The 24,491-nt window shown below is 35.2% G+C and overlaps 2 protein-coding genes and 1 pseudogene across 4 annotated transcripts; 1 reads left to right on the top strand and 2 right to left on the bottom strand.

Annotated features, from left to right (window-relative positions):
* Positions 1 to 4,742: 4,742 nt before the first annotated feature.
* On the bottom strand, positions 4,743 to 9,807 carry LOC140673188 (uncharacterized). Of its 3 annotated transcripts, XM_072905917.1 has the most exons (3): positions 9,740 to 9,807; positions 9,381 to 9,471; positions 4,743 to 6,917 (listed from the first exon to the last, which is right to left on the bottom strand). In XM_072905917.1, exon 3 carries the CDS (start codon positions 6,205 to 6,207, stop codon positions 5,074 to 5,076), a length of 1,134 nt encoding a protein of 377 aa, XP_072762018.1. In that variant the 5' UTR covers positions 6,208 to 6,917; positions 9,381 to 9,471; positions 9,740 to 9,807; the 3' UTR covers positions 4,743 to 5,073. The 3 variants fall into 3 exon arrangements, with proteins under 3 accessions (XP_072762018.1, XP_072762017.1, XP_072762016.1); XM_072905916.1 differs by lacking the exon at positions 9,740 to 9,807 and having other exon boundaries at positions 9,381 to 9,548; XM_072905915.1 differs by lacking the exons at positions 9,381 to 9,471; positions 9,740 to 9,807 and having other exon boundaries at positions 4,743 to 7,309.
* Positions 9,808 to 14,047: 4,240 nt separating this feature from the next.
* LOC140673504 (cytochrome P450 4C1-like) lies at positions 14,048 to 15,278 on the bottom strand. The gene is made up of 3 exons (XM_072906480.1): positions 15,006 to 15,278; positions 14,638 to 14,817; positions 14,048 to 14,563 (listed from the first exon to the last, which is right to left on the bottom strand). Exons 1-3 carry the CDS (start codon positions 15,190 to 15,192, stop codon positions 14,397 to 14,399), a joined length of 534 nt encoding a protein of 177 aa, XP_072762581.1. The 5' UTR covers positions 15,193 to 15,278; the 3' UTR covers positions 14,048 to 14,396.
* Positions 15,279 to 22,520: 7,242 nt separating this feature from the next.
* On the top strand, positions 22,521 to 23,156 carry LOC140673503 (uncharacterized; annotated as a pseudogene).
* The last annotated feature ends 1,335 nt before the right edge of the window (positions 23,157 to 24,491 follow it).

Below are 24,491 nucleotides of genomic sequence, written 5' to 3'. Positions count from 1 at the left end.
GGGAAACGATTTGGAAAAATACAAGAGCATATTATTGGTGACGAACGCGCATAGACGCGATTATGATGCGCAGGGCCATTTGAAGGGTAACAGGGGGTACAAGTACAAACATATAATTGCACCGTTGATGTCGCTCGAATCGAAAAATACAAAATCTGGAGGGGAGATATCTATGCCTCGCGCTATGACGCTAACCAACAATATGATTGATTACGTGTACTGGGATGATCCCAACGAACTAGTGGATCCGCTACGATTGCTCAACGCTTCGCGCCAAGCTGGTCACAACGCTCACGACAACGAGATCCAGTCGATCATCGAGGAACTTCGTGAAGCAGGAATTATTATAAATTAAATGGTGTCTCGACAAAACTAATCAGTCGATCAGCGTTGCGTGACACTTTACGAAGCATCAGAAAAAATGCCTATCAACAAATTTGGAATATTCGATCCAAGAAATGATGCAACCGGCACAAACGGTTCTTGGGATAGATTGGTAAAAAGTTATGTGCACGAAAACGCTTTGTGTTGCGTCGTTACAGACTTCGATGCAAGGTCACGTAAGATTTGCCGTGTAGCGCAACCAGAGGCTGACACCGATGCCGTCAACAAACTGTACGTGGAGTCCTGCGTTAAAAGATTAATGAATCAACAGAAAGAATCAGACGAGAAGCTGATTTCGCTTGAGAAGGACGTGCGAGCAATACAGATTGTGCTAAACGAATTTCAACGCCCGGCTAACGCTAATTCAGAAACAGCTATCAACCTAAATGAGCATCAGTAAACGGGTTAGGAGCGGCTATCAAACGGTTATCGAACAGCTACGAAGGATTATAGAACGGCTGCGAACAATTATCGAACAGCTACAAAGAATTATCGAACTGCTATCTAAACTACAATGAGTGGCAGTGGCAGTGGCAGTCAACGACCTAGCAGCAGCTGCAACAGCTTCGAACGAGGCTATCAGCATCTCAAGCAGGGCTGCGAACGAGGCTACGAACACGTTCTTAACGGCTACACTCAAGGTTACAAACAACTCAAGAACTCCTACGATCGGTCAAAAGACGTCTGTGAACGAGGCTACGAACGGGTCAGAAGCGGCTACGAACGAGTTAAAAACGACTGTGAAAAAGGCTACGAACGGGTCAAGAACGATTTTCGAATGGGTGAAGGACGGCGGTGAACAGGTCAAGAACAGGTCAGAACAGGTCAAGAACAAGTCAAGAACAGATCAGAACAGGTCAAGAACAGGTCAGAACAGGCCAAGAACAGGTCAAGAACAGGTCAGAACAGGTCAAGAACAGGTCAAGAACGGCTATTAAAAGCGATAAACGAAAATGAGTGAAAAAAATGCGAACAACAAACGGACATCGAGAAAAACTGACAAAGCAAAGAATCAACATAGTTTGGAGAGACGACAGTTGGTGAACGAACTGCATGCGCCAGCGAGAAAATATTTTCCCCGAAGACACGTCATAGTGCGGGGATACGATGATCTGTGGCAAGCCGACATCGTCGAGATGCGTCCGTATTCTCGTTTCAACAAAGGTTACCACTACATACTCACCGTCATCGATGTGTTGAGCAAGTATGCATGGGCTGCACCACTCAAGAGTAAAGGTGGAAGGGAGACGGCTGATGCAATCGCCAAAATAATTCGAGATAGCAAGAGATGCCCGAAAAACATACAAACTGATAACGGGAAGGAATTTTACAATACCGATGTGCAACGGCTTATACGGAAACATAACATTAATCACTATTCCACATATTCGGTATTGAAGGCGTCTGTCGTCGAGCGATTCAATCGCACGCTGAAGAACGACATGTGGAAGATGTTTACGCTGAACGGAACTTACAAGTGGATCGACGCGCTATCCCGACTCGTTGCAGAATATAACGCGCGAAAACATCGCACTATCAATATGAGACCTATCGATGTTACTCCCACGATCGCTGATAGACTTTTAAATACAGTATACAACAGTATAAAAATTGCTGCTCCTGCAAAGTTTAAAGTAGGTGACCTGGTACGCGTTAGCAAATACAAAAAACTTTTCGAAAAGGGTTACACACCAAATTGGACAACCGAGGTGTTTAAGATTGTTAAAGTGCAACATACTAATCCCGTAACATATCTACTCGAGGATTATCGCAAAAAATCTATCGCTGGAGCATTTTACGAGCACGAGTTGCATCGCGCGAATTATCCAGATGTGTATCTCGTGGAGAAAGTACTGCGCAGAAGGGGTGACGAGGTTTACGTGAAATGGTTGGGATTTGATAGCTCGCACAATTCTTGGGTACATAAGGATCATGTAATTTAATTTTATAAGAAATACAATGTATTCAATATAAAAAATATATGAAATATTGGAAATATACAAAATCTTTATTAATACGTCCTTTCCAATAGTCATTACAATATATAAAATATGAAATATACATACAAGAAAAAAAAAATCACGCACACATTTATATTTTATAAAGATATCTTATAATGTCCCCACGGTAACGTATCAATAGTTGTAGGTACGATATACCGCTTGTCGTCGTACGGACTTAAAGCAATTTTTGTTTCGCGAATGGTGTATACCTTGTGTAATTTTGATCTTATACACGATTGACTACGCGTTATTTCAATCTCTTCAATCGTTCAAACACCGCGTGTAATCGTCAAACGTTATCGTTCTCGCAACAACGTTACTCTTGACGCCTTTTACCTTTTTCGTATCCTTCTTACCATTTACGCGCAACGCATACATTTTTGCTCTAAGCCCGACAAATTCAGTCATTATGGTACCGTTGTTTTCATCCTTCATTAGACCCGGTACCTTTTTATTCACGAGCGGTATACCGTACGCATTGTCTGTCGCATAGTCGCTTGTATCAAATCTGCTGATGTCGCGTTTCATATTCTCGTACACATCGTCGCACTCAATGTGATATATAAGACTATCCGTATCAGTGTACATGACTTTGCATCTCTCCCGATACATTGGTACCATATAATCGTGGTGAAATTCGTACAAACATGTCTTGGATATATCGAGAATACACATACCTACGTAAATTGGTTTGTAGAATTTCACCTCGAGTTTACGTAATTCTACAGCGATTAGATTTTCCGAAAAAATGCTTCTGCTATGAAAATTTGGTTTTGCAATCAATGTCTCTGCGCCGTACCTTCCGTCCCATTTTGTTAAAAGTTTAACATCTACGCGATTGCGCACATTTTCCATCGTTTTGCCAAACACTGCATTATTCATTAGTTTGTACAAATTTTTTTCAAAATCATTTTTTGCCAGTGTTCTAAATTTTGTGTTGAGTTCTATATAAGTACAGAGCCACGGAGATTGAGTGAATTGTAATATACGATGAATTTTTGTAACACGAAGACCGTGACGTGAACATTGCTGCAGGTTGCGGTAGTGTATCACGTAACGCTTCTTATCGTATACGGTTGCGAGAAGCTTGCCCTCGCGCTTGCCGGGTGGTTTGTCGTGTGTCGGACAAAACGGTAGGTCAGTGTGCGAATCGTGAAGATGCTGCGGATACTCGAGATTGACTTCGAGGATGTAGCCTGTAGACGAATCGAGCGCGATCGATGATACATCAAAATTGGAAACATTATCGACCCACTGAAAATTGGCGTAGGGCAATGGTTGACACATTGCCCATCCGTATAAATTATTAACATCGAAATACATCAAGTACGTTGATGGTTTTGATAAGTCATACGACTGCATGTACTTGTTATTAGCACGCGCGTACCTATTGGAACATTGACTCAGACCACCGCGTATACCTCGTTCGATAAACATAACCATGTCAATGTCTGTGAGTAATTCAAATATAATTTTCGTATACTTTAACATGGCGTCCCACGTGTAACCGGGAAGAGTATAGTAATACGCGGGGTCGAGCCCATAACTCTTGATACAACTCTCTCGGAAATTTTCAAAAATGTCTGCTAATAACAAAACATCGATTTTTAAATACAGATCGCTATATTCGCCTAGCGTTCGAATGGAGAATCGCTTCCACACAATCTCAGCGTGCGCGTAATCGCTCTCAGATACTGTGTTACCTGTCAAGGAACTGTAAAATGATTCTCGTGATGGTAAACACACATCTTGCAATTTATCTACGCAGTCAATGTACTCGTACGGGAAGACACCTTTTCTTGTTAATAAATTGAAATCTTCGGCGGATAAATTTTTATATTCCAATTGTAAAATTTTGAGTTTATCCTTGCTCAGAAAAGACGCCAATTTGTCGAGACTTGTTGTGAGAAATTTATATGAATCTATGAAACGTAATTTAATGTGATTTCCCGGTTTGTTTTTCGTACCTTTAACATGTTTTGTAAATGAAATATATTTTTCTTTTGTTATCGGAAGTAAATCGATTCCCCCTTCGAACGCTGTGGCTATTTCCTCGATTATAAAGTGAGAATCATAACCAGATAAATTGTGAAATACTATTGGAATGCAAAAAGATTCTTTGTAATTTAGATTGCAATTTGAATGCGCGGGACCTCTGTACCGCCCGGTCAAATGACAATGATCGCGTACGCGCGTATTATCTTCTACGAATGGTTTCTCACATATATGACACTAAGTCGCACTTCGAAATTCTTTCCATTCATTTTGCGTTAAATTTACCATGGGGACATTGGTTGTTAAAATATTTTCTACATGTTGCGCCAAATTTTTAAGTTCGTCGATGAACCATGCAACGCAATTGGCTTCGCGACGAGAATGATACGCGGATAACGAATTATCGTACGAGCAATGTACATAATAAGCCATACTAAATACTTGGTGATGTTGATAAAAATTTTCTTCTTCTTTTTTCACCAAAACGCACTCCAGGTCGGCGTACACGACGAAAAGTAGTCGCTCCTTCCTGTTGTAGTTGGTGAATGCGAGCCACTTATCCTTATCGCTCGGTAATCGGATAGCGCAGTCGTTCATCTTTCCACAGTATACTGTATGTGATTGCAATTTCTCGACCGAGTGAAAATAGTGCATGCTGTAAAATAAAAGTTAAAATTTTTATATCCTTGTTTTAAATATTTTTAGACAGTTTTATTAAATATACATACCGATCGCAGATATATTTTTTAGTCTTGTGTTTGCTGAGTTGCATACTAACAAGTCTAGATAGATTCTTGATCCATGCAAAATGTCCGATATCTTGCGCATCTTGCACGTAGAGCAAGTTGACGTGCTTGTCTCTCTTTTGCTCCGTAAGGTGAATAGGGACAATGTTTTCGTTTTCAAAACTGTACACGTTGATTGAAATGTCATTATAAATTTCAAATTTTTTAATTTGATTAAGAGTGACTGGAAACTCAATATCTTGGAAATTTAGTACTGTTGTATAATGCGGGTACGATGATTGTCGGTGTGTGCATCTTTCAGCTGGATACAGAGCAGCCACTACCGCCCACGCAAAACATGCATTGTCTTTAGATTGCACGTTAACCACTGCTCGTTTCATTATTATCTTTCGCGATAATTGCACGTAACATCCGGCGCGCATAGGATTATATTTATTTATATTTACAATCAAATTTAGTATACGCGATAATGCCCATCCGCTATCGCGTTCCTGAAATTCTTCGAGCGATGCAAGGATTGGCTCGACGACTCGCCGCTCATACCACTCGCGTAAATCGGATGTATGTAAGAGTTCACAGTTTCTCGTATTGATTGATTTATTGGCATGCTTATCGCCCGCCACAAACTCGCCGTTAAACACTGTATTCACTTTCACACTGTTATGTTTTTGCATAACGTCTCGCACGTGCTCGAGCACAATGTCACTCGCATCTTCCAAAAATTGACGAGGTTCGATGTGATTATAATTTATAACCGCACCAGTCAAGATGCGGCTCTCAAACGCCGTATCAATCTCTCGCCATATGAGTCTCTCCGAGTTATTTTCACTACTATAATCACCACCACTAGGTATAAACTGTCTCTGCAATCGAGTTTTTGCACCCTCGAGTCGCGCAATTCTTGTCACCAAAGATTGTCTATTTCCGATTGAGAGTCGCGGACGCTTGACACGGCTGCGTTCTTCAAGCTCTTTGATAAACTCCTCGCAATGCTGCAGCCATCCAAAATATTCACCCAATGTGGTGACTTGGTGGGAACGCTCCAACAAGTCGCGTTCTTTCTGCTGCACGTTTTCCATTTTTTCTCTCTCTATTTTTGTGTGCAAACATAACACATATTACGCGACATTATTATATGTAATAAAATTTGACAGCTACTGCACCATCGCATATCCACCTCTTCGGGCGATGTAACTTTATGTCTCCGTATTTCGTATATTAATCCGATGTCATCTCGAAAGGTGTCCATACACGAAGCACAGAGAGCTAGAGCACCACCCGTTGAATAATAAAAGTGTATGGCGCAAATCTTACGTTGATTTTGCGCACGGAGTTGTTCATTTTCTACTACGTTGTCGTCAAAATCGGTATTACTGCAATCACTAATATAATTATCGTCCGACAACGCATGCTCTTCGTCTGACGACTCGTCTATTATCGCTTCGAAATTAATATTTTCCATTTATTCACTATTCACTGTCACTAACAATTCTAATGCCTGACAGTAACCACTCAAATTTTTTTTTTTTCCACAGCTTCCTCTATGCCCTTTCAAATCGTACTATGGTTTGACGGGGCTCTCATTCTTCTTATATTTCGCCTAATGCTGTCTTAACACATCCTACCGAACGTCAACGCTTTGCATCTATAAAAACGTTCCGACATGTTCGTCACAGCGTCGGCCAAAATTTCTATTGTTTTCCCGCGACTTTTATGGCTTCTAAAATGTCCCCCGGCGATTAAAATCTTTTTTTTTCCATAATGGCGCTGATGCGTTGCAGTTCTTTCCCTAAAAATTATGGAAGATATTTTGCTCCAGTTTTATGGGAGATTTTCCGCAAGGGTACAAAGCTGCCGAACGTCGGCGCTTAAAATCTCTTTTTCCATAATATTCTAATGGTCATAAAATGATTATAAAAAATTAGAAAAAAAAAAGAAAAAAAACACTTTTATGGTTTCTAAAATGTCCCCCGGCTATAAATAAACTACAAAGATAAACATCTTGCAGTTGCAGTTCTTTCCCTAAAAAATTATGGAAGATATTTTGCTCCAGTTTTTATGGGAGATTTTCCGCAAGGGTACAAAGCTGCCGAACGTCGGCGCTTAAAATCTCTTTTTTCATAATATTCTAATGGTCATAAAATAATCATAAAACTAGAAAAAAAAAACAGTTTTATGACTTCTAAAATACCCCCCGGCTATAAAATCAACTGCAAAGATAAACATTTACTTTCGAACGTGTGTAGGACCCCCCCCCTTTCCCTAACAGACCCCTCGCGCCTCTCAGATACCCCCGTCCCCGCACTCCCCTCAGCGCCCCATGGCTTAGAATCCCCACTATAACACTACTGACTTCTTGCTTTGAAACACAAAGTGTGTTATACTTACAATACCCGCACTTAATTGAAGCTAGTCGTAGCAATAAAAGCTTACAAATTATTGGCGGAACTTGCACAGATCATTGGCGATGTATTTATTTTGATGGCACCAAACTTCATGTGTACGACAGCCTATCTGGTACTACGTATGATAAATGGGCTGTTAAAGAGAAAGAATATATTCGCCTTTGTTATCCCAAGATAAACAAATATGATATAATTTGTGAAGAAGTATAAATAATACAACGGGATTTCATTTCTTGCGGAATTTATGCTGCCGCTTTCGCTACAACTGTAGCCTGAAAGGAAATCCTTGTAATGAAAAATATTCTAGTGACGTAAAATGCATGAGACGTCATTTATTTAAAATTCTAAAAAGCAACAAATTATTGCCTTTCCCGAATTAATATTTTTCATTATTTAACACATCTTTGTAAGCTTTTATTGCTGCCATTATGCAAAAAGAAACAATGATAAAATAAGATGGTAGAAGTTATCTGCAATCGTCATTGTATAGAACATATATAGTAACATGAAAATGTCGGAGAGACGATAAAAGAATATTGGTTGCGTTCTCACGGGAATGGGCGTTGGAGAGGCCCATTCTATAATTTCAATATTTAATTTTTTTGGAAATAATATATTTGTTTATATTAAAACATTAATTATTAATTATAAATAATATTGTTATTTACTATTATTTATTATTACTATTAATTTAATTTTATACATTATATTTTAGTTTTGAAAATAGTGCATTGCAAATTAGATCGCAATTTGAGCTGAGGTAATTGCGTCGCAAAGTGTTAAAATCGGATAGGTTTTGCTTTGCAATGTATTCTTTTCAAAATAAATATATAATGATAGATAAAAAGTAAATTATATTAATGAGCTTGCATGTAAAAGAACAAGAAATATTTTATAAAGTATAATATAGTTGAGGTCACTTTGCGACGCGATCATAACTCAGTTTAAATTGCGATCCACTCGAATTATTAGTATTGTTTATTATTAATTTATATTCTAATATTATATATAACACTGTTTTACTTTCAAATTTAATAAATAATTTCTTTTATTATATCGATATTAATCTATATACATAGCATAGAGTTGTTTATTGTTGCAGAGAGATTAGAGTTGACATGTCTAAAGGGCGGATCACTTTAAATAAAGAGGCGTGGCTAGCGTTAAATCAATGCCATTATATTGCAGCAGGTAACGTATGCACAATGGAGGTTTTAGTGAGTAGGAATCTTACACTATACAAAAACCGGGGTGCCTTTTCCTCCATTAAAAAAAAAAAAAAAAAAGCCATCTCAGTAAACACAATAATAAGTATGCTGATGTATTTAGAAAATCCACAATAAACTTGAGTAATTTATCAAAATAATTTTATATCAGTGGTGCACGTATATAGTTTTGTTGTTACAATTTTGCAGCGGTTTATTGAGATCCTTTATTTAAAAATTAGATGGATAATAATGTTGATTAAACACTCTGTTTTTTGACAAAAAATTGTTATATTACTCGCATGATTGCATTTGTCCCTGCAATCTATGATGACATCAAGTTCTTTATTCTTATACCTCTCTAATCTATTAATTAGACAGTATCTATTATAATCTATTGTATCTATATATATATCTATATATATATATATATATATATATATATATATATACATATATATATAAATTAAGAACGATAATGATTTCATTTATTTATATATATATATATATATATATATATATATATATATATACATATATATATATTGTAATATTTTATTTGTATTTCTGTGATGAAAACAGATCAATAACAGATTATAGTAATAAAATATGTACACTTATATGTTAATGCCATTATATTACCTGTGCTTGCGAGAAAACCTATTCCAAACCAAGGATGTAAGAAATCATATCCACGACTTTTTTCGATGTGTTTCATACTGCTTAGTATCGTCTGAAATCATGGAAAATATGATAAGAGAGAAATATCAGTTTATTATATTATTTAATCTTAGATACCTAAATAATTTATTAATCGTACTTCAAATTTTCGTTTAATCTCGATCAAATATCGACCTTCTGCTCTTTCATCTTTTAGGAAACTTTTTATATGAACAAAAATCTTCTTGTGAAACATAAGATTTCTAAATTTAATTAAATTATAATATAGAGAATTGAATTTCTTTTATTACCTCCAGATCATCTGGCTGACGGATACTCACAACAGGTATGAAGACACCTCAGATTTTACTTAATGGGATAATAGTCATTGGATAATCTAATAAACAATTTCATCTGTTCTTCTGAAAAATACATTATAAATATAAAATTGGTGAGGAATTAATTTTAATTTCGTTTGAGGAATTATTTTCATTGTTACTTTACTTTTACTCAATACGTTGAAAGCAGACTAATGATAATTAAGAAAATAGATTGCAAATGGTTATTGCAAAGAAAAGTGCTAAGATGTACGTTTCAAGAGAGTTCATGAATTTAACTTTTACTTTCATGCATGAGTGACGGAGTGTTTGTCAATTAATGTAGATAGATTAAAAATTTTGTACTTGCCTCGTGAAATAATGGCTTGCAATACATTGCCAAGAATCGGAAGGCCCGGTGGTCCTGGTATAAGATTAATAAGTCGTTCATCTTTTCCATGATGCACATAATAATTATACACCAATAAAATAAACATAAATAATAATAATATAGTGATAAACATGGTTTCTGAAGTAATATTATTCTTGATCGTTTAATTTAGCTTTATTTTTTTAGCTTTCTTTTTTTATGATTTTTTAATCACACCTGTAATAAAGTAATATTTGTTTCACAGCAAAACTGTCACAATTGCGTTGATATTCTAAATATGCTAACAATAAGAGAGAAAGGGAGAGAAAAAAAGAGAGAAAGAGACAGAAAAAAAGAAAAAGAAAGTGAAAGAGAGTGACAAAGAAAGAGAGAATAATCTTAGAATTAATCTTATATATTTTATAATTTTGAATATTTATAAATAGTGTGATGAATTATTTATTATAATAAACAAGAAATCATTTGCGTAAATAAAAAAAAATTTTTTTGGCTATTGTTTATAATTATGTTTTTATTTATAAGATATAATATTTTAAGATTCTATTGCAAAACCTGATTAGTGATTAATGGTATCAAAATTAGATCAAGTATTATTTTTATCTACTTATCTAAAAAAATGTATCAGTTATTTTAGCATTATTATTAATTTTATTTACTCTATAACTGTAAGAAATACTCTTAAGCAATCACATAATAATGTCTGTCTAAAGTTCAGTTCTACAAATTGTGTGTGCGTATCTATTTTAAATTTATTTTTACTGCTAAGCAAAGATAAAGAATTGATGTGTAATAAACAGAGCTATTTAATTAAGCACTCACACACTTTCTCATAAACAAGGAATTGATTCGAAAATTTTATGTGATTTTTATCAAATTTATTATCACGTTACACACACAAACACATTGTGTTTTCATACAATATACAAATTATATAATTATCACGATTGTTTAACAGTGTTTTTTCCTTTGTTTATCTAATTGTTAAAAATATACGCAAAAATAATATAATATACGATTATAACAATTAAACAAAATTAACAACTTGATATTCAAAGAATTATGTATAAAAGTCATGTACTTACACTAATTATATTATTAACCATAATTCAAATTTTGAAATAAAATATTATAAAGTTTTACTTTACATAAATAAGTACTACTCAATTACCTGATAGATTATCTCTAGCAACGTTCAATTGAAACATCACTCAAATGTTTAAAATGTTTTAAATGAAATTACAAATCTTTTCAAGCGGATACATGTGCTAGTACAACAAATCTTTGCGAACTGAAAATGCACATCTGAGGCTTATACTTATAATATCTCTAGTTCAAGGGCGTGTTAATAATAATCACAGTCTCATACTTGAGAGGCAAGTTAAATAATCCCATTTAGATTAAAGATTATTTTATAAAGATTATGTTATAGAAGCTACATTCCTCGTTTGAATTTTGTGTCGTCTGTTTGTTTTAAAAATATATAATTTTGACATAATATTTTTGGAAAAAGAAATTTAAGTCTCAATTAATCTTGACATATATATTTCAAAATTTTTCATAAAGTAAATATGTGAACAGGGAAGGTACTCCGCCTGCATCTCGCTCTATACTTTCCATCACAGAAAAATACAGTTCTTGAATATATTTCTATTTTTAATATTAAAATCACCGCCCACATGTTTACTAAAATATTGATAAAACATCACTGTTTATATTATCAGTTTATATCTAAGGAACAGCATTAAAATTATGAAACTTTAATGTTATATCTTCTAAACTAATGCTTTTTCTCACTTTATTCTTACTGATAATTACTTTCGAAGAACAATTTCCCATACAATATATTTAAGTAGAAACAAAATCGTGAGGTATAATCTTTTATACAGAGCTGTCAAAATTATGACAGCTTCAAAATCGTAAATATCAAGAACCAAAGAGTGTTACAAAATTCAACATTGTATTACTCAGGAATATATTCTTTATAATATATGTAAAAATAACAACAATTTGAACTGTGTAAATCAAGCATTTATTTTAATGCATATTTTTATTTGAGAAGGTAAAATCTGTGGAACCATTTCAAAATATAATCTGAAATTTAAAATGATTTTGTTATTGTTCGAAAACGAACTCACCAGAGAACGATCGTAATCGCCGCGCCATAGTAAAGACGCGCGCACCGCGCTGCGCAACGAATAAGCGCGCGCTTCTGCTATCACGCTCCGCAAATCGCAGCGTCCCAGCGCTACGCAAATTGAAAGACAATCTTATCAAAAACGGTCGCCCAAAGGGGTGACAAACAACAACAAATAACAACCAGTCGACAAAAGATGACTTTGATTATTTAAACCGACAAGAAAATAAACGCCGAGAAAGTTCAAGAATCTTCGCGAACTTTTGTTGCTATAAAACCTCTTCGCGCGACCATTTCCGCGCACTTGATCTTGAGCTCCGACGTGATAGTGTGTGATTCTACTTCTCAATTTTATCGCGAAAATCCAGAAGTTCTTACTACCTTCTGCAGTCCGTTACTAGCAGATCGCGGTAATTTCTGTCGCACCCGCGAAAACTCGCGTCTATCAGTCTCGTTAAACCGACAGCAACCGTAATTAAATTGTATAAAGACCATCTATCGGGAGTTTATTTTACGCGCATTGACTCTGTATAGAACTTTACATCTAATTAAAGGAGACGTTAATCCCGACGCAACGCCGTTCGTCATTCTCTATCCGACCGCCAGATTCTTGCACAGTTATTGTTTAAAATTTTTTTTAAATTAAAAATATTGACATCGATATTAACAATACACAAGCATAACAATTTTATTTTTTTTAACCAATTTTTATTTTCATAGAAAAGTATATATTGTCGATCGCTTCAGTAAATCAAAGATTTAATATATGAAAGTCCAACACGTGCATTGGGCAATTTAGTATCTCACCACGAATTATCTGTAAAAAAAATTACAAACAATACTCGTTTGTGCTTGTTTTTCTTGAAAATTCTATTTTAATATAGAAGTAATATTTCTTATTTTTATTTAGATAACATATTTATAGTTTATTAAAATAAGAGAGAAACACTTGTGTCACTTTCTTTGACAGAAACTTTGTCTCTCCTTTTTTAAACAAATTATAGACTTTTACTTAATAAGCGTATACGACTTTGATACAATAAGTAGTACGAGAAGAATAAAATTTTGATTGCAATAAATTTTTTTCTTTTATCTAATCAACAGACTTAATTTATTAATATTGCTGTGCGCATATTTAAACCAGAACAAAGTTCACTGGTTAGTATCGACAATCATTATCTTGCATTGGCAATGAAATGATAGCAAAATATCATATAGGAATACAAGGATCTTAGCTAATGTTTGTTAAACTAAGTTTGCATTTGCATTTATAATTTGATAAGTCAAGTTCGTATTATTAAAGAAGACTGACGTTGAAAACAATGCGATGATAAATCAAAATGTCAAGTCAGCGTCAAAAAAATTGTTGTGCAAAAGTGTAGTGTTAAAATGTATATAATATTGTTTAAATTTGCTTTTCTTTCTGCAAAAATAATGTTATAACTTTTGAAAATTATGTTCAATAGAAATAAAGAAACACGAGCACTATACAATTTTAACATGTTTCTGAAATATTAAAAATTTTATATAATGAAAATATAAAGATTTGAAGATACGATGTCAAGGAGATAGAGAGAAGAAAAATATCAAAAAGTAATAAAAATTTAATTAAAAGTAAAATATATTTAACATAGAATATACACATTTATTTATTTGATCACTTTATTGGATATAATATTTTCAATATCTTGAAACATGCTAATAGAAGAATAAATTTGTATAATATTTGTATACTTATTCTATTTCCATCGGAAAAATTTTTTGATGTATTAATCGAGCTATCGATTAAATATACGTATTAATTAAATCTATTATAAATCTAATCAGTTCTGGAGTTATTAAAATTTATTAATTAAAAATATTTTGAACTAAATGCTGATTTCGTATAAATTCTTCAGAATCATATTCTGTTTTGTTATTCGTTGCTTGAAACTCACTTTTGTCTCTTAATTTTAATTAAATCTTAGGCGTACATGCAAAAGTATGGAGAGATGAAGAATACATTTGTGTGTTCCGAAACAAAAAATCGCGCAACTTGCTTACATACACAATGTATATTTTCTTGATAATATTGAACGTATAATATGCGTAATAATTTTCATTTTTGCAATTCATCAAGTTCTTATACTTATATAATATCCGTGTCAATTATACGGCTATTTGCGTTTAATTGGGATGAATTTCATATAAACTGTACGAGAAGGACAAAGTAGTAAATCCGTCTTTAATTGCATATTTTTTAAATAATCTACGGGTTCCAAGTAAAAATTGTGCACCAAAGATGCTATTGTAGCCTTTAACTCCAGCAGTGCAAATCGTTGACCTATAATATAATTCAAAGTTTATCGACACTATCAAAAATTATCGACACGAGCAGAAACAAAAATAACAATTTACCTATACAATTCCTCGGTCCTGCGTTGAACGGTATGTAAGAATATGGATGACGATTCTGTATTCTCTCGGGCAAAAATCTATCCGGATCGAATACTTCTGGATTTGGCCAAAAATTAGGATCTCTGTGAACTCCGTAGATATGAAAATGCATGATCGTTCCAGCAGGTATGACATATGATTCTGAAAAGCGTATTATAAAATTACAGAATATTGAAATTTACCTAAATGAAGATTTCTTTTAAGAAAATGTACATAATATTGTATTTTTAAAATGTTAAAGCATTTAAACTTATTTTACATTCGATAATATATACTTCGTGGTATGTTACATGTCCAGAAATATATTGAGCAAAAAATTAAAGCATTACGTAATTTTACATCTTCGACAGCTTTCCGAAATATGGTAAATACGCTGGGATACAAACGTAGCGCTTCCTTTAAACATCTCTCTAAATATGATAAATTTTGCAACGCTTTCATCGTTAGTTTCCCTCCGTTCTTTTGCATCACGGTATTGATTTCAACCCTTACACGTTCTTGTATTACGGATGACATTTAAAATGTATTGTTTAATATTCTGGTTTTTATGTACGTACATACAAATAAACTCTTAATCAATAATTCTTAATAAAATCAAAATATATTTTTTATATTTATTTTAAAAATACTTTTTTTCGATATATATGTAGAAACTAATGTAAAGAGTGCCCAAAATTAAATGTTAAAACTTTAGGACCGTGAAGGATAAATTAAGAAAAGAAATCTTTTAATGATTTGCTCGTTTTTGCTTCGTTTTGAAAAAATTCGCAAAATCCCATGCTGGGATGTTTAACGAAATTAGAATATCTGGCGTATTGTGCCAGATGGTAATTAATTATTCGCTTGTAGACTTCTGATAAACAACTGTAATTAATTCATAATAGAAAGGCAATAATATAAACATAAACTAAATATAAATTAAAGTAAGCAGGTTACAATAAAGGGTTAGGTTAGGTCTAATCAATGATATTCAATATTCCTCTCTAAGGTCAACTGTGATTGGTTAATTTCTTGTGGTCTACGTAAAAGACTCTGCGGTATTGCGTATATATTTATAATCCTCTAACTTTATTTTAAAAAGATTTTAATTTACTCTCTTTTTTAATCTTCGATCTCCTATATGCACTCGAACTGTTGACATTTAATTTTAAGGCATTTGGTATATAGAATATATATAAGTAGATAGGTAAAGAGAGTTCTAATCCAGGGATCTGAGAGGGGATGAGGTAAGCGGGGGCGAGGTTACCTCGCCCCCGGTACTGAGGGGGGGGGTACTAAATACTCCCCTGATTGAGGGGGGGTGGACCAAATACCCCCCTGATTGAGGGGGGGGCATACATATGGTTCCGCACGTGGAGGGAGTGTCCTCTCCGACTGACTGCGGAGGTCTGATGGTGAGAGAGAGGAATGTCAACTGTTATAGATAAAATATTCACCCCACTATTTATCCATAATGTATATTTGCAATAAATAATTACGTTCGCAACGTGGTAAAGGGAGACGGTGTGATAGGCGTTTGCAACGCGGTAGAGGGAGACGGTGCGATAAGCGTTCGCAACGCGGTAGAGGGAGAAGGTACGATATGCGTTCGCAACGCGGTAGAGGGAGACGGTGCGATAGGCGTTCGCAACGTGGTAGAGGGAGAAGGTGCTATAGGCGTCGCAACGCGGTAGAGGGAGAAGGTGCTATAGGCGTTCGCAACGTGGTAGAGGGAGAAAGTGCGATAGGCGTTCGCAACGCGGTAGAGAGAGAAGGTGCTATAGACGTTCGCAACGCGGTAGAGGGAGAAGGTGCTATAGGCGTTCGCAACGCGGTAGAGGGAGACGGTGCTATAGGCGTTCTATATAGTGTAGAACAAGGAGAGTATGATGTCGTGTGAGAAGGAAGGCGCTGTATGTGTATGACAAGGGAGTGCATAATGATAGGAAAAAGGAGAGCATGATGGTAGGAAAAGAGATGTGGGTGCGAGATAAAGAATAGAGAGAAAGGAGGATAACAAAGGAAAAGTAAAACGGAGGCTAAGGCGTATGCGAGAAAAAGATAATTTTGTATATTAATTTTTATAATATTAAATGTTATCTTATTATATATCTTATTATCTAATATAGAGGAAGAAGGATGGGATAGATGAAGAAGGCGCAAATAAGTAATATATATATAAATTTTGTTTATTTAAAAAGTGTGTATGTGTATTACATATAAAGAGTGTGTGTGCGTGTGTATGTTTTAAAATTAAAAATGTAAAATATAAAAAAGAATTAAAATTATAATATAAAATTTATAAACTAAAAATCCGTTGGAGCGAGGCGCCAGAGGAACTCGTCATAGCTGCGTCTGTAACAGAAATGAACATTTTTTATCAGTACTTTAAAAAATATTTAAATTTTGCGCATACTTACATTACGAAGGGCTCCTCTCCGAATAGCCTGCGGAGATAGAATATATCCGCAAACGCATGCGGAAACCGCGCTTTGAAATCTCAGGCCCCGGAACATCATCACGTACCTATGCGTAACAATAATAGTTTTTGTTGTTTTCACACATAAGTCCTCGGTGTATGTGCGACACTTTATACAATAATAGTTTTTGTTGTATTCACACACAAGTCTTAAATCATACAAATCGGACACATATTACAAGGTAATATTTGATATAACGGATTTCGACACTCGCTACAAAATAGTCTGAGAATTAATGAGTAAATATTAATTGAGTGTTCCCGCACAGCACGAATCTCATCAAAAAGGTACGCCATTCTTATAAAACATGATGCGCAGAAGTAAGTATCATCTGTAGTTGCATAACAAAAATATATGCTGCACATCCTTTTTAGTTCATTATACGAATTAATTTCCGGTAAGTCTATATCACGATAGATTCTTTCCTCGAAAACACTTTCGTCACTCTCATAGTCACTGTCCTCTAAGGGTTGTACTTCAATGTCCAATCTCTCTTCGTCAGAATTGTCTATATTATTTTCAATATCATCTAAACCGATATTCCCAATATTATCATTATTTTCATCATCATCACTAGATAGTTCTAAGAGTGGCACTTCATTGTCCGATTCCTCTTCGTCAGAAATGATCATTAAATAATCATCTCCATTATTTTCATCCATATTTGAAAGACACAAGCACAATGTACAGATTTACTCGTGACACGAGCACAATGTATAGACTTACTCGCGACAGGAGCACGTAATAAGCTTTTTCTTAGAGCGTAGAGAAAAAACTAACCACGCGCCATGCGCATTTATCTCAAATATATATAACACAAGATCCCATATCTCATCTCTTTCTAAATAGAGTATCTCTTTCTAAATATACTGTGCATATGATCCTATGAAAGGTAAACGTCTTAGTTTGACTGAGACTAAGATAGCGCGAGGAGGAGGAGGAGAAAGAAGAGTCGTAGAATAAAATAGTATGAAGAGAAACATTAATGTTAATAATAATTTCTTTATTTTTTATTTGTTACAAGTATCATAAAGTATATCATTTATAGCACACGCCAACAATTCGCAATCTACGAGTGATCCGCTATCGAACACATCACTCTCGCGAATCGCTTTCACAGCATCATATGCATTAGTAATATCGTTACGTTGCAAAACGTTACAAAATTGTTTAAACTTTTCATTCACAAGATGTGTATTTTGACACAACCATGAATGCATATGATCGATACAATCTTCAAAATCGAATAAATGTAATAATGTTTGCATATACAAAGACTTATTAGATAATGTTAATTTAACAATCCTCGATCCGTTTAATACAATCATTTGAATAGATAGATCGCAGATCCATAATGGCTGACTTTCAGTCGATTGTACATGTCGTTCAATGTCTGTACGTTTCTGCATTAATGAGTGCCAGAGTAAGATAGGCAATACTACTCGATTGCCTCGGTTGTCACCAAGTATCAATTCCACATACGACATAGCTCTAACGCTTATTCCAATCTCCAAATATTTGTAAGATGTCGGGGTTAAGGTATACCTCTTCCCAAGTATGCAAACCGCATGACGAGATGAAACGCTATATAAAATATTAAAATATATTAAAATATATTAAAATATATTAAAATATATTAAAAAATATTAAAAATAATTGAAACTTACATTTTCTTTGATTGAATTTCACCGTTCTCAATCGGAATGTAAAAATTCATCTTGTTGGTTTCTTTTGTGGAGCACATTTTTTTTGCACAACCTTATGTACGGACAACTGATGCGATACTAAACTATTCAAAGTACTGCGAGCAATTTTTTAATATCACAAAACGTAATGAGGAGGGGAGTATTTCTGACGTAATTTTGCAAGCGCCAATGTAAGGCTGCTAAAAATTATTAAAAATCGTCTCCACGTGTTTTCTCGAGCGCCGTGTGCGGATAAAATTTTGGCTAAATGATAACATAAACAGAACGCAGACAGTACGGATGTTTACCTAAAGAATAACGTTTCGCATAGTGGGTAGGCATTATCATGTATATTTAATTTGACTATAAATATAAATATAATCCTGTGCGTACAGGATGTCATATTATATTACATTACCGCGAAATATGTTTGAGATAAAGAGACGTGATATTATAGAAATGACGGATGTTTTCACGAAAGAATAACGTTTTCGCAACGTGAAAAGAATATAACGATTAGATATAAATCAGAACAGAGAGTCACATCTCGCCATTATTGTCGAAGCTTATGCGAGTGTACCTTATATGTAAAAATGGAGCAAGTTTTAACGCATCAATCCACCTTGATAAATTCGGTAGAGGAGTACTTTGCGTGGGAGGTGCGATGCGATGATTATATCAAGTCGTTGGAAGAGCAGAGTCGAATTAAACGACCGCGAATATCGATCGGATATCAACAATTGTTGATTGCAAAGATCGCGCGACTCGAAGGACTGAAAAATGCGTTGCGCAAACGTTTCGTACACGCGGGTGCCGGACACAGCGCGCAACAAGCTGCACTATTTTGGCGAGAAATTGATACAGCGTTCGAGAACCGTATATCGACTGATGCGATAATCAATATCAATTATATCGAACCTCGCCAGTTTCTCGAAGATGCGAGTGATATCGTGCTCGAACATGTGCGACGCTATCGAAACACATTGCAGTGTAAAAGTGAATACCGTGTTTAACGGTAAGTTTGTAGCGGGTGAAAAGCACGACAATAAAAGTGTAAGTACAAAAAATTGTGAACTCTTTCGTACATCTGATTTACGCGAATGGTACGAGCAACGTTTTATCGAGCCCACTTTAGCATCTCTCGAAGAATTTCAAGAACGTGATAGTGGGTGGGCATTATCGCGTATACTTAATTTGACTGTAAATACAAATAAATATAATCCTATCCGTGCGGGATGTCATATTATATTACCGCGAATGATGAAGCGAGCGGTAGTTAACGTGCAATCCAAAGACAATGCATGTTTTGCATGGGCAGTGACTGCTGCTATGTATCCCGCTGAAAGAAGGGTTAAATGAGAATTATCGTACCCGCATTATACGGATGTGCTAAATCTTCAAGACATTGAGTTTCCAGTGACTCTTAAGCAAATTAAAAAGTTTGAAATTAACAACAATATGTCAATCAATGTGTATACCATCGAAAACGAAAATATTATTCCTATTCGTCTTTCGGAGCAAAAGAGGAACAAGCACACCAATTTGCTCTACATTCAAGATGCGCAAGATATCGGACATTTCGCGTGGATCAAGAATTTATCCCGGCTCGTGAGTTCGCAACTCAATAAACACAATGGGCAAAAATATATCTGCGATCGGTATGTATATTTAATATTATTAATTTTTCTTCAAAATAAATATATAATTATTATTCTTATTTTATAGATATTAAAATATATATAATTATTATTTCTATTTTTTTTTTATAGATGTCTACATTATTTTTATTCGAATAAGAAACTACAGTCACATACTGTAGACTGCGGGAAGATGAATGACTGCGCTATCCGATTACCGAGCGATAAAGATAAGTGGTTCGCTTTTAACAACTATAACAGGAAGAAGCAGATCCCTTTCGTCGTGTATGCCGACCTGGAATGTGTTTTGAGAAAGACGGACAAAGAAGAAGAAGCAGAAAAAAATGTATACCAGCATCAAGTATTTAGTATCGCTTATTATGTACATTGCTCGTACGACAAATCGTTATCCGCGTATCATTCATGTCGGGATAATAAATGTGTCGCATGGTTTGCTGAAGAATTAAAAAATTTAGCAACGCGCGTGAAAACAATTTTATCTACAAATCTTCCCATGATAAATTTGACGCGTAAAGAATTGGAAAAGTTTAATAGCGCTACTCAATGTCATATATGTGAGAAACCATTCGTGGAAGACGATACGCGCGTACACGATTATTACCACCTCACTGGGCGGTACAGAGGTTCCGCGCATTCAAATTGCAATCTAAATTATAAGGAATCCTTTTATATTCCAATTATTTTTCACAATTTATCCAGTTACGATTCACATTTTATAATCGAGGAAATAGCCACAGCGTTCGAAGGAAGAATCGATCTACTTCCGATAACTAAAGAAAGATACATTTCATTTACGAAAGATGTTAAACTTACGGAAGACAAATCACGAAATTACATTAAATTACGCTTCATCGATTCTTTTAAATTTCTCACAACAAGTCTCAACCAATTAGCATCTTTTCTCAGTAAAGATAAATTAAAAATTTTACAATCTGAATATCAAAATTTACGTGTAGAAGACTTTGATTTGTTAACGCGAAAAAGTGTCTTTTCGTACAAATATATCGATTGTGTGGATAAATTGCACGATACATGTTTACCTCCGCGCGAATTATTTTACAGTTCCTTGATCGATGACACAGTATCCGAGAGCGATTACGCGCACGTCGAGACTGTTTGGAATTGATTTCTCCATTAGAACGCTAGGCGAATATAGCGATCTATATTTAAAAATTGATGTCTTGTTATTAGCCGATGTTTTTGAAAATTTTCGTGACAATTGTATCAAGAGTTACGGGCTCAACCCTGCACATTACTATACTCTGCCCGGATACACGTGGGATGCCATGTTGAAGCATACAAACATTAAGTTTGAATTGCTCACTGACATCGATATGGTAATGTTTATAGAACGAGGTATACGCGGTGGTTTGAGCCAATATTCCAACAGATATGCGCATGCTAATAACAAGTACATGCAGTCATACGACTCATTGAAACCGTCATCGTATCTAATGTATTTCGATGTAAATAATTTATACGGATGGGCAATGTGTCAACCTTTGCCTTACGCTAGTTTTCAATGGGTTGACAATATAAACAATTTTGATCTATCATCGATCGCGTCCGATTCGCCTACAAGCTATATCCTCGAAGTCGATCTCGAGTACCCGCAACATCTTCATGACGCAAATACTGACTTACCGTTTTGTCCGACACGTGACAAGCCACCCGGCAAGCGAGAGAACAAGTTGCTCGTAACCTTATACGATAAGAAACGATACGTAATACACTACCGCAATCTGCAGCAATGTACGCGACACGGTCTTCGCGTTACAAAAATTCATCGCATATTACAATTCGCGCAATCTCCATGGTTACGTACAGATATTGAACTAAACACACAATTTAGAACAATGGCGAAAAATGATTTTGAAAAGAATTTATACAAATTAATGAATAATGCAGTTTTCGGTAAAACGATGGAAAATGTGCGCAATCGCGTAGATATTAAACTTATAACAAAATGGGACGATAGGTACGGCGCAGAGGCAATGATCGCGAAACCAAATTTTCATAGCCGGAGCGTTTTCTCAGAAAATTTAATCGCTGTGGAATTGCGTAGACTCGAGGTGAAGTTTTACAAACCAATCTATGTAGGTATGTGTATACTTGATGTATCCAAGATGTGTTTGTACGAATTTCATCACGATTACATGATTCCAATGTATAAAGAAAAATGTAAAGTCATGTACACCGACACGGATAGTCTCATATATCACATTGAGTGCGAAGACGTGTATGAGAATATGAAGCGAGACATCGACAAGTTCGACACGAGCGACTATGCGATAGACAATGCGTATGGTATACCGCTTATGAATAAAAAAGTTCCGGGTTTGATGAAGGATGAAAACAACGGTATGATAACGACAGAATTTATCGGGTTTAGAGCAAAAATGTATGCGCTAAAAGTAGATGGTAAAAAGAATACGAAAAAGGTAAAAAATGTCAAGAATAGCGTCGTCGCGAAACCGATAACATTTGACGATTACATGCAGTGTTTGAACGAAGGAATTGAAATGACGCGGCAGCAATCGAGTATAAGATAAAAAATGCATAAAGTATATACCATGTGGCAGAAAAAAATTGCTCTAAGTCCACACGATGATAAACGGTATATAATACCTAAAAGTATCGATATGCTACCATGGGGGCATTACAGAATACTGTCGTAAAAAGTGTAAATTTGAATATTATATATATATATATATATATATATATATATATATATGTAAACTTTATATAATATTTTTACAATACATTATTTTTTACAATACATTATTTTTATGTCCAAGAATTCCGTGAACTATTGAATCCCAACCATTTCACAAAAACTTCATCCCCCCTCTTCCTCAAATATCTTTTCCACAAGATATATATCAGGATTAGCAACGCGTTGTAGTTCATATTCGTAAAATCTACCGGCGACGGGATTTCCGCGCGAATCTTTTAATATATATGTCACGGAATTAGTTTTCTGTATCTTAACAATTTCAAACACTTCGGTGGTCCAATTTGGTGTGTAGCCTTTTTCGAATAAAGTCTTGAATTTACTCACGCGCACCAAATCGCCTATTTTAAATTTCGCCGGCGCCGCAATCTTTACGTTGCTGTACACCGTATTTAAAAGTTTCTCCGCGACGGCTGGAGTAACATCGACAGGTCTCATACCGATAGTGCGATGTTTTTGCGTGTTGTACTCTTCAACAAGTCTCAATAGTTCGTCGATCCACTTGTAGTTTCCATTGAGCGTAAACATTTTCCACATTTTATTCTTCAAAGTACGATTGAAGCCTTCCACGATCGAGGCTTTCATGACGGAATATGTTGAATAATGATTAATATTGTGTTTCTTCATGAGGTTTTGTACATTTGCATTGTAAATTCTTTTCCTTGATCGGTTTGAAAATTTTTCGGGCATCTGGCATCGTCTCGAATTATCTCTATAATCGCATCGGCCGTCTCGCTTCCACCTTTACTCTTGAGCGGTACGACCCACGCATACTTGCTCAACACATCGATAACAGTGAGTATGTAATTGTATCCCTTGTTGACTCGAGCATACGGACGCATCTCGACGATATCGGCTTGCCATAGATCATCGTATCCCCGCACTATTACGTGTCTTCGCGGAAAATTTTTTCTCGCTGGCGCGTGCAGTTCGTTTACCAACTGCCGTCTCTCCAAACTATGTTGATTCTTTGCTTTGCCAGTTTTTCTCGATGGTTGTTTGTTGTTTGTTTTTTTATCATTCATTTTCGTTTATCGTCCTTTAATAACCGTTTTTTTTCGCGTTTTCTGACCCATTCTTAATCCGTTCTTGCATTGTTCACCGCTGTCCTTCACCCATTCGAAAATCGTTCTTGACCCGTTCGCAACCTTTTCACAGTCATTTTTGACTCGTTCGTAGCCGCTTTTGACCCGTTCGTAGCCTCGTTCACAGACGTCTTTTGAACGATCGTAGGAGTTCTTGAGTTGTTTGTAACCTTGAGTGTAGCCGTTAAGAACGT

The sequence above is a fragment of the Anoplolepis gracilipes genome, chromosome 14 (genome assembly GCF_047496725.1).
Source record: "Anoplolepis gracilipes chromosome 14, ASM4749672v1, whole genome shotgun sequence".
NCBI lineage: Eukaryota > Metazoa > Arthropoda > Insecta > Hymenoptera > Formicidae > Anoplolepis > Anoplolepis gracilipes.
This window is presented reverse-complemented; position numbering and strand designations above follow the sequence as displayed.

What these genes read in the sequence shown, in the direction of transcription:
- LOC140673188 (XM_072905917.1), bottom strand. Translation starts at nt 6,207, where the DNA reads ATGGAAAACGTGCAGCAGAAAGAACGCGACTTGTTGGAGCGTTCCCAC.
- LOC140673504 (XM_072906480.1), bottom strand. Translation starts at nt 15,192, where the DNA reads ATGTCATCCGTAATACAAGAACGTGTAAGGGTTGAAATCAATACCGTG. An exon ending in TGTCGAAGATGTAAAATTAC is followed by an intron (nt 14,818 to 15,005) that starts GTAATGCTTTAA and finishes TACGCTTTTCAG; the next exon opens with AATCATATGTCATACCTGCT. An exon ending in AGGACCGAGGAATTGTATAG is followed by an intron (nt 14,564 to 14,637) that starts GTAAATTGTTAT and finishes ATTATATTATAG; the next exon opens with GTCAACGATTTGCACTGCTG.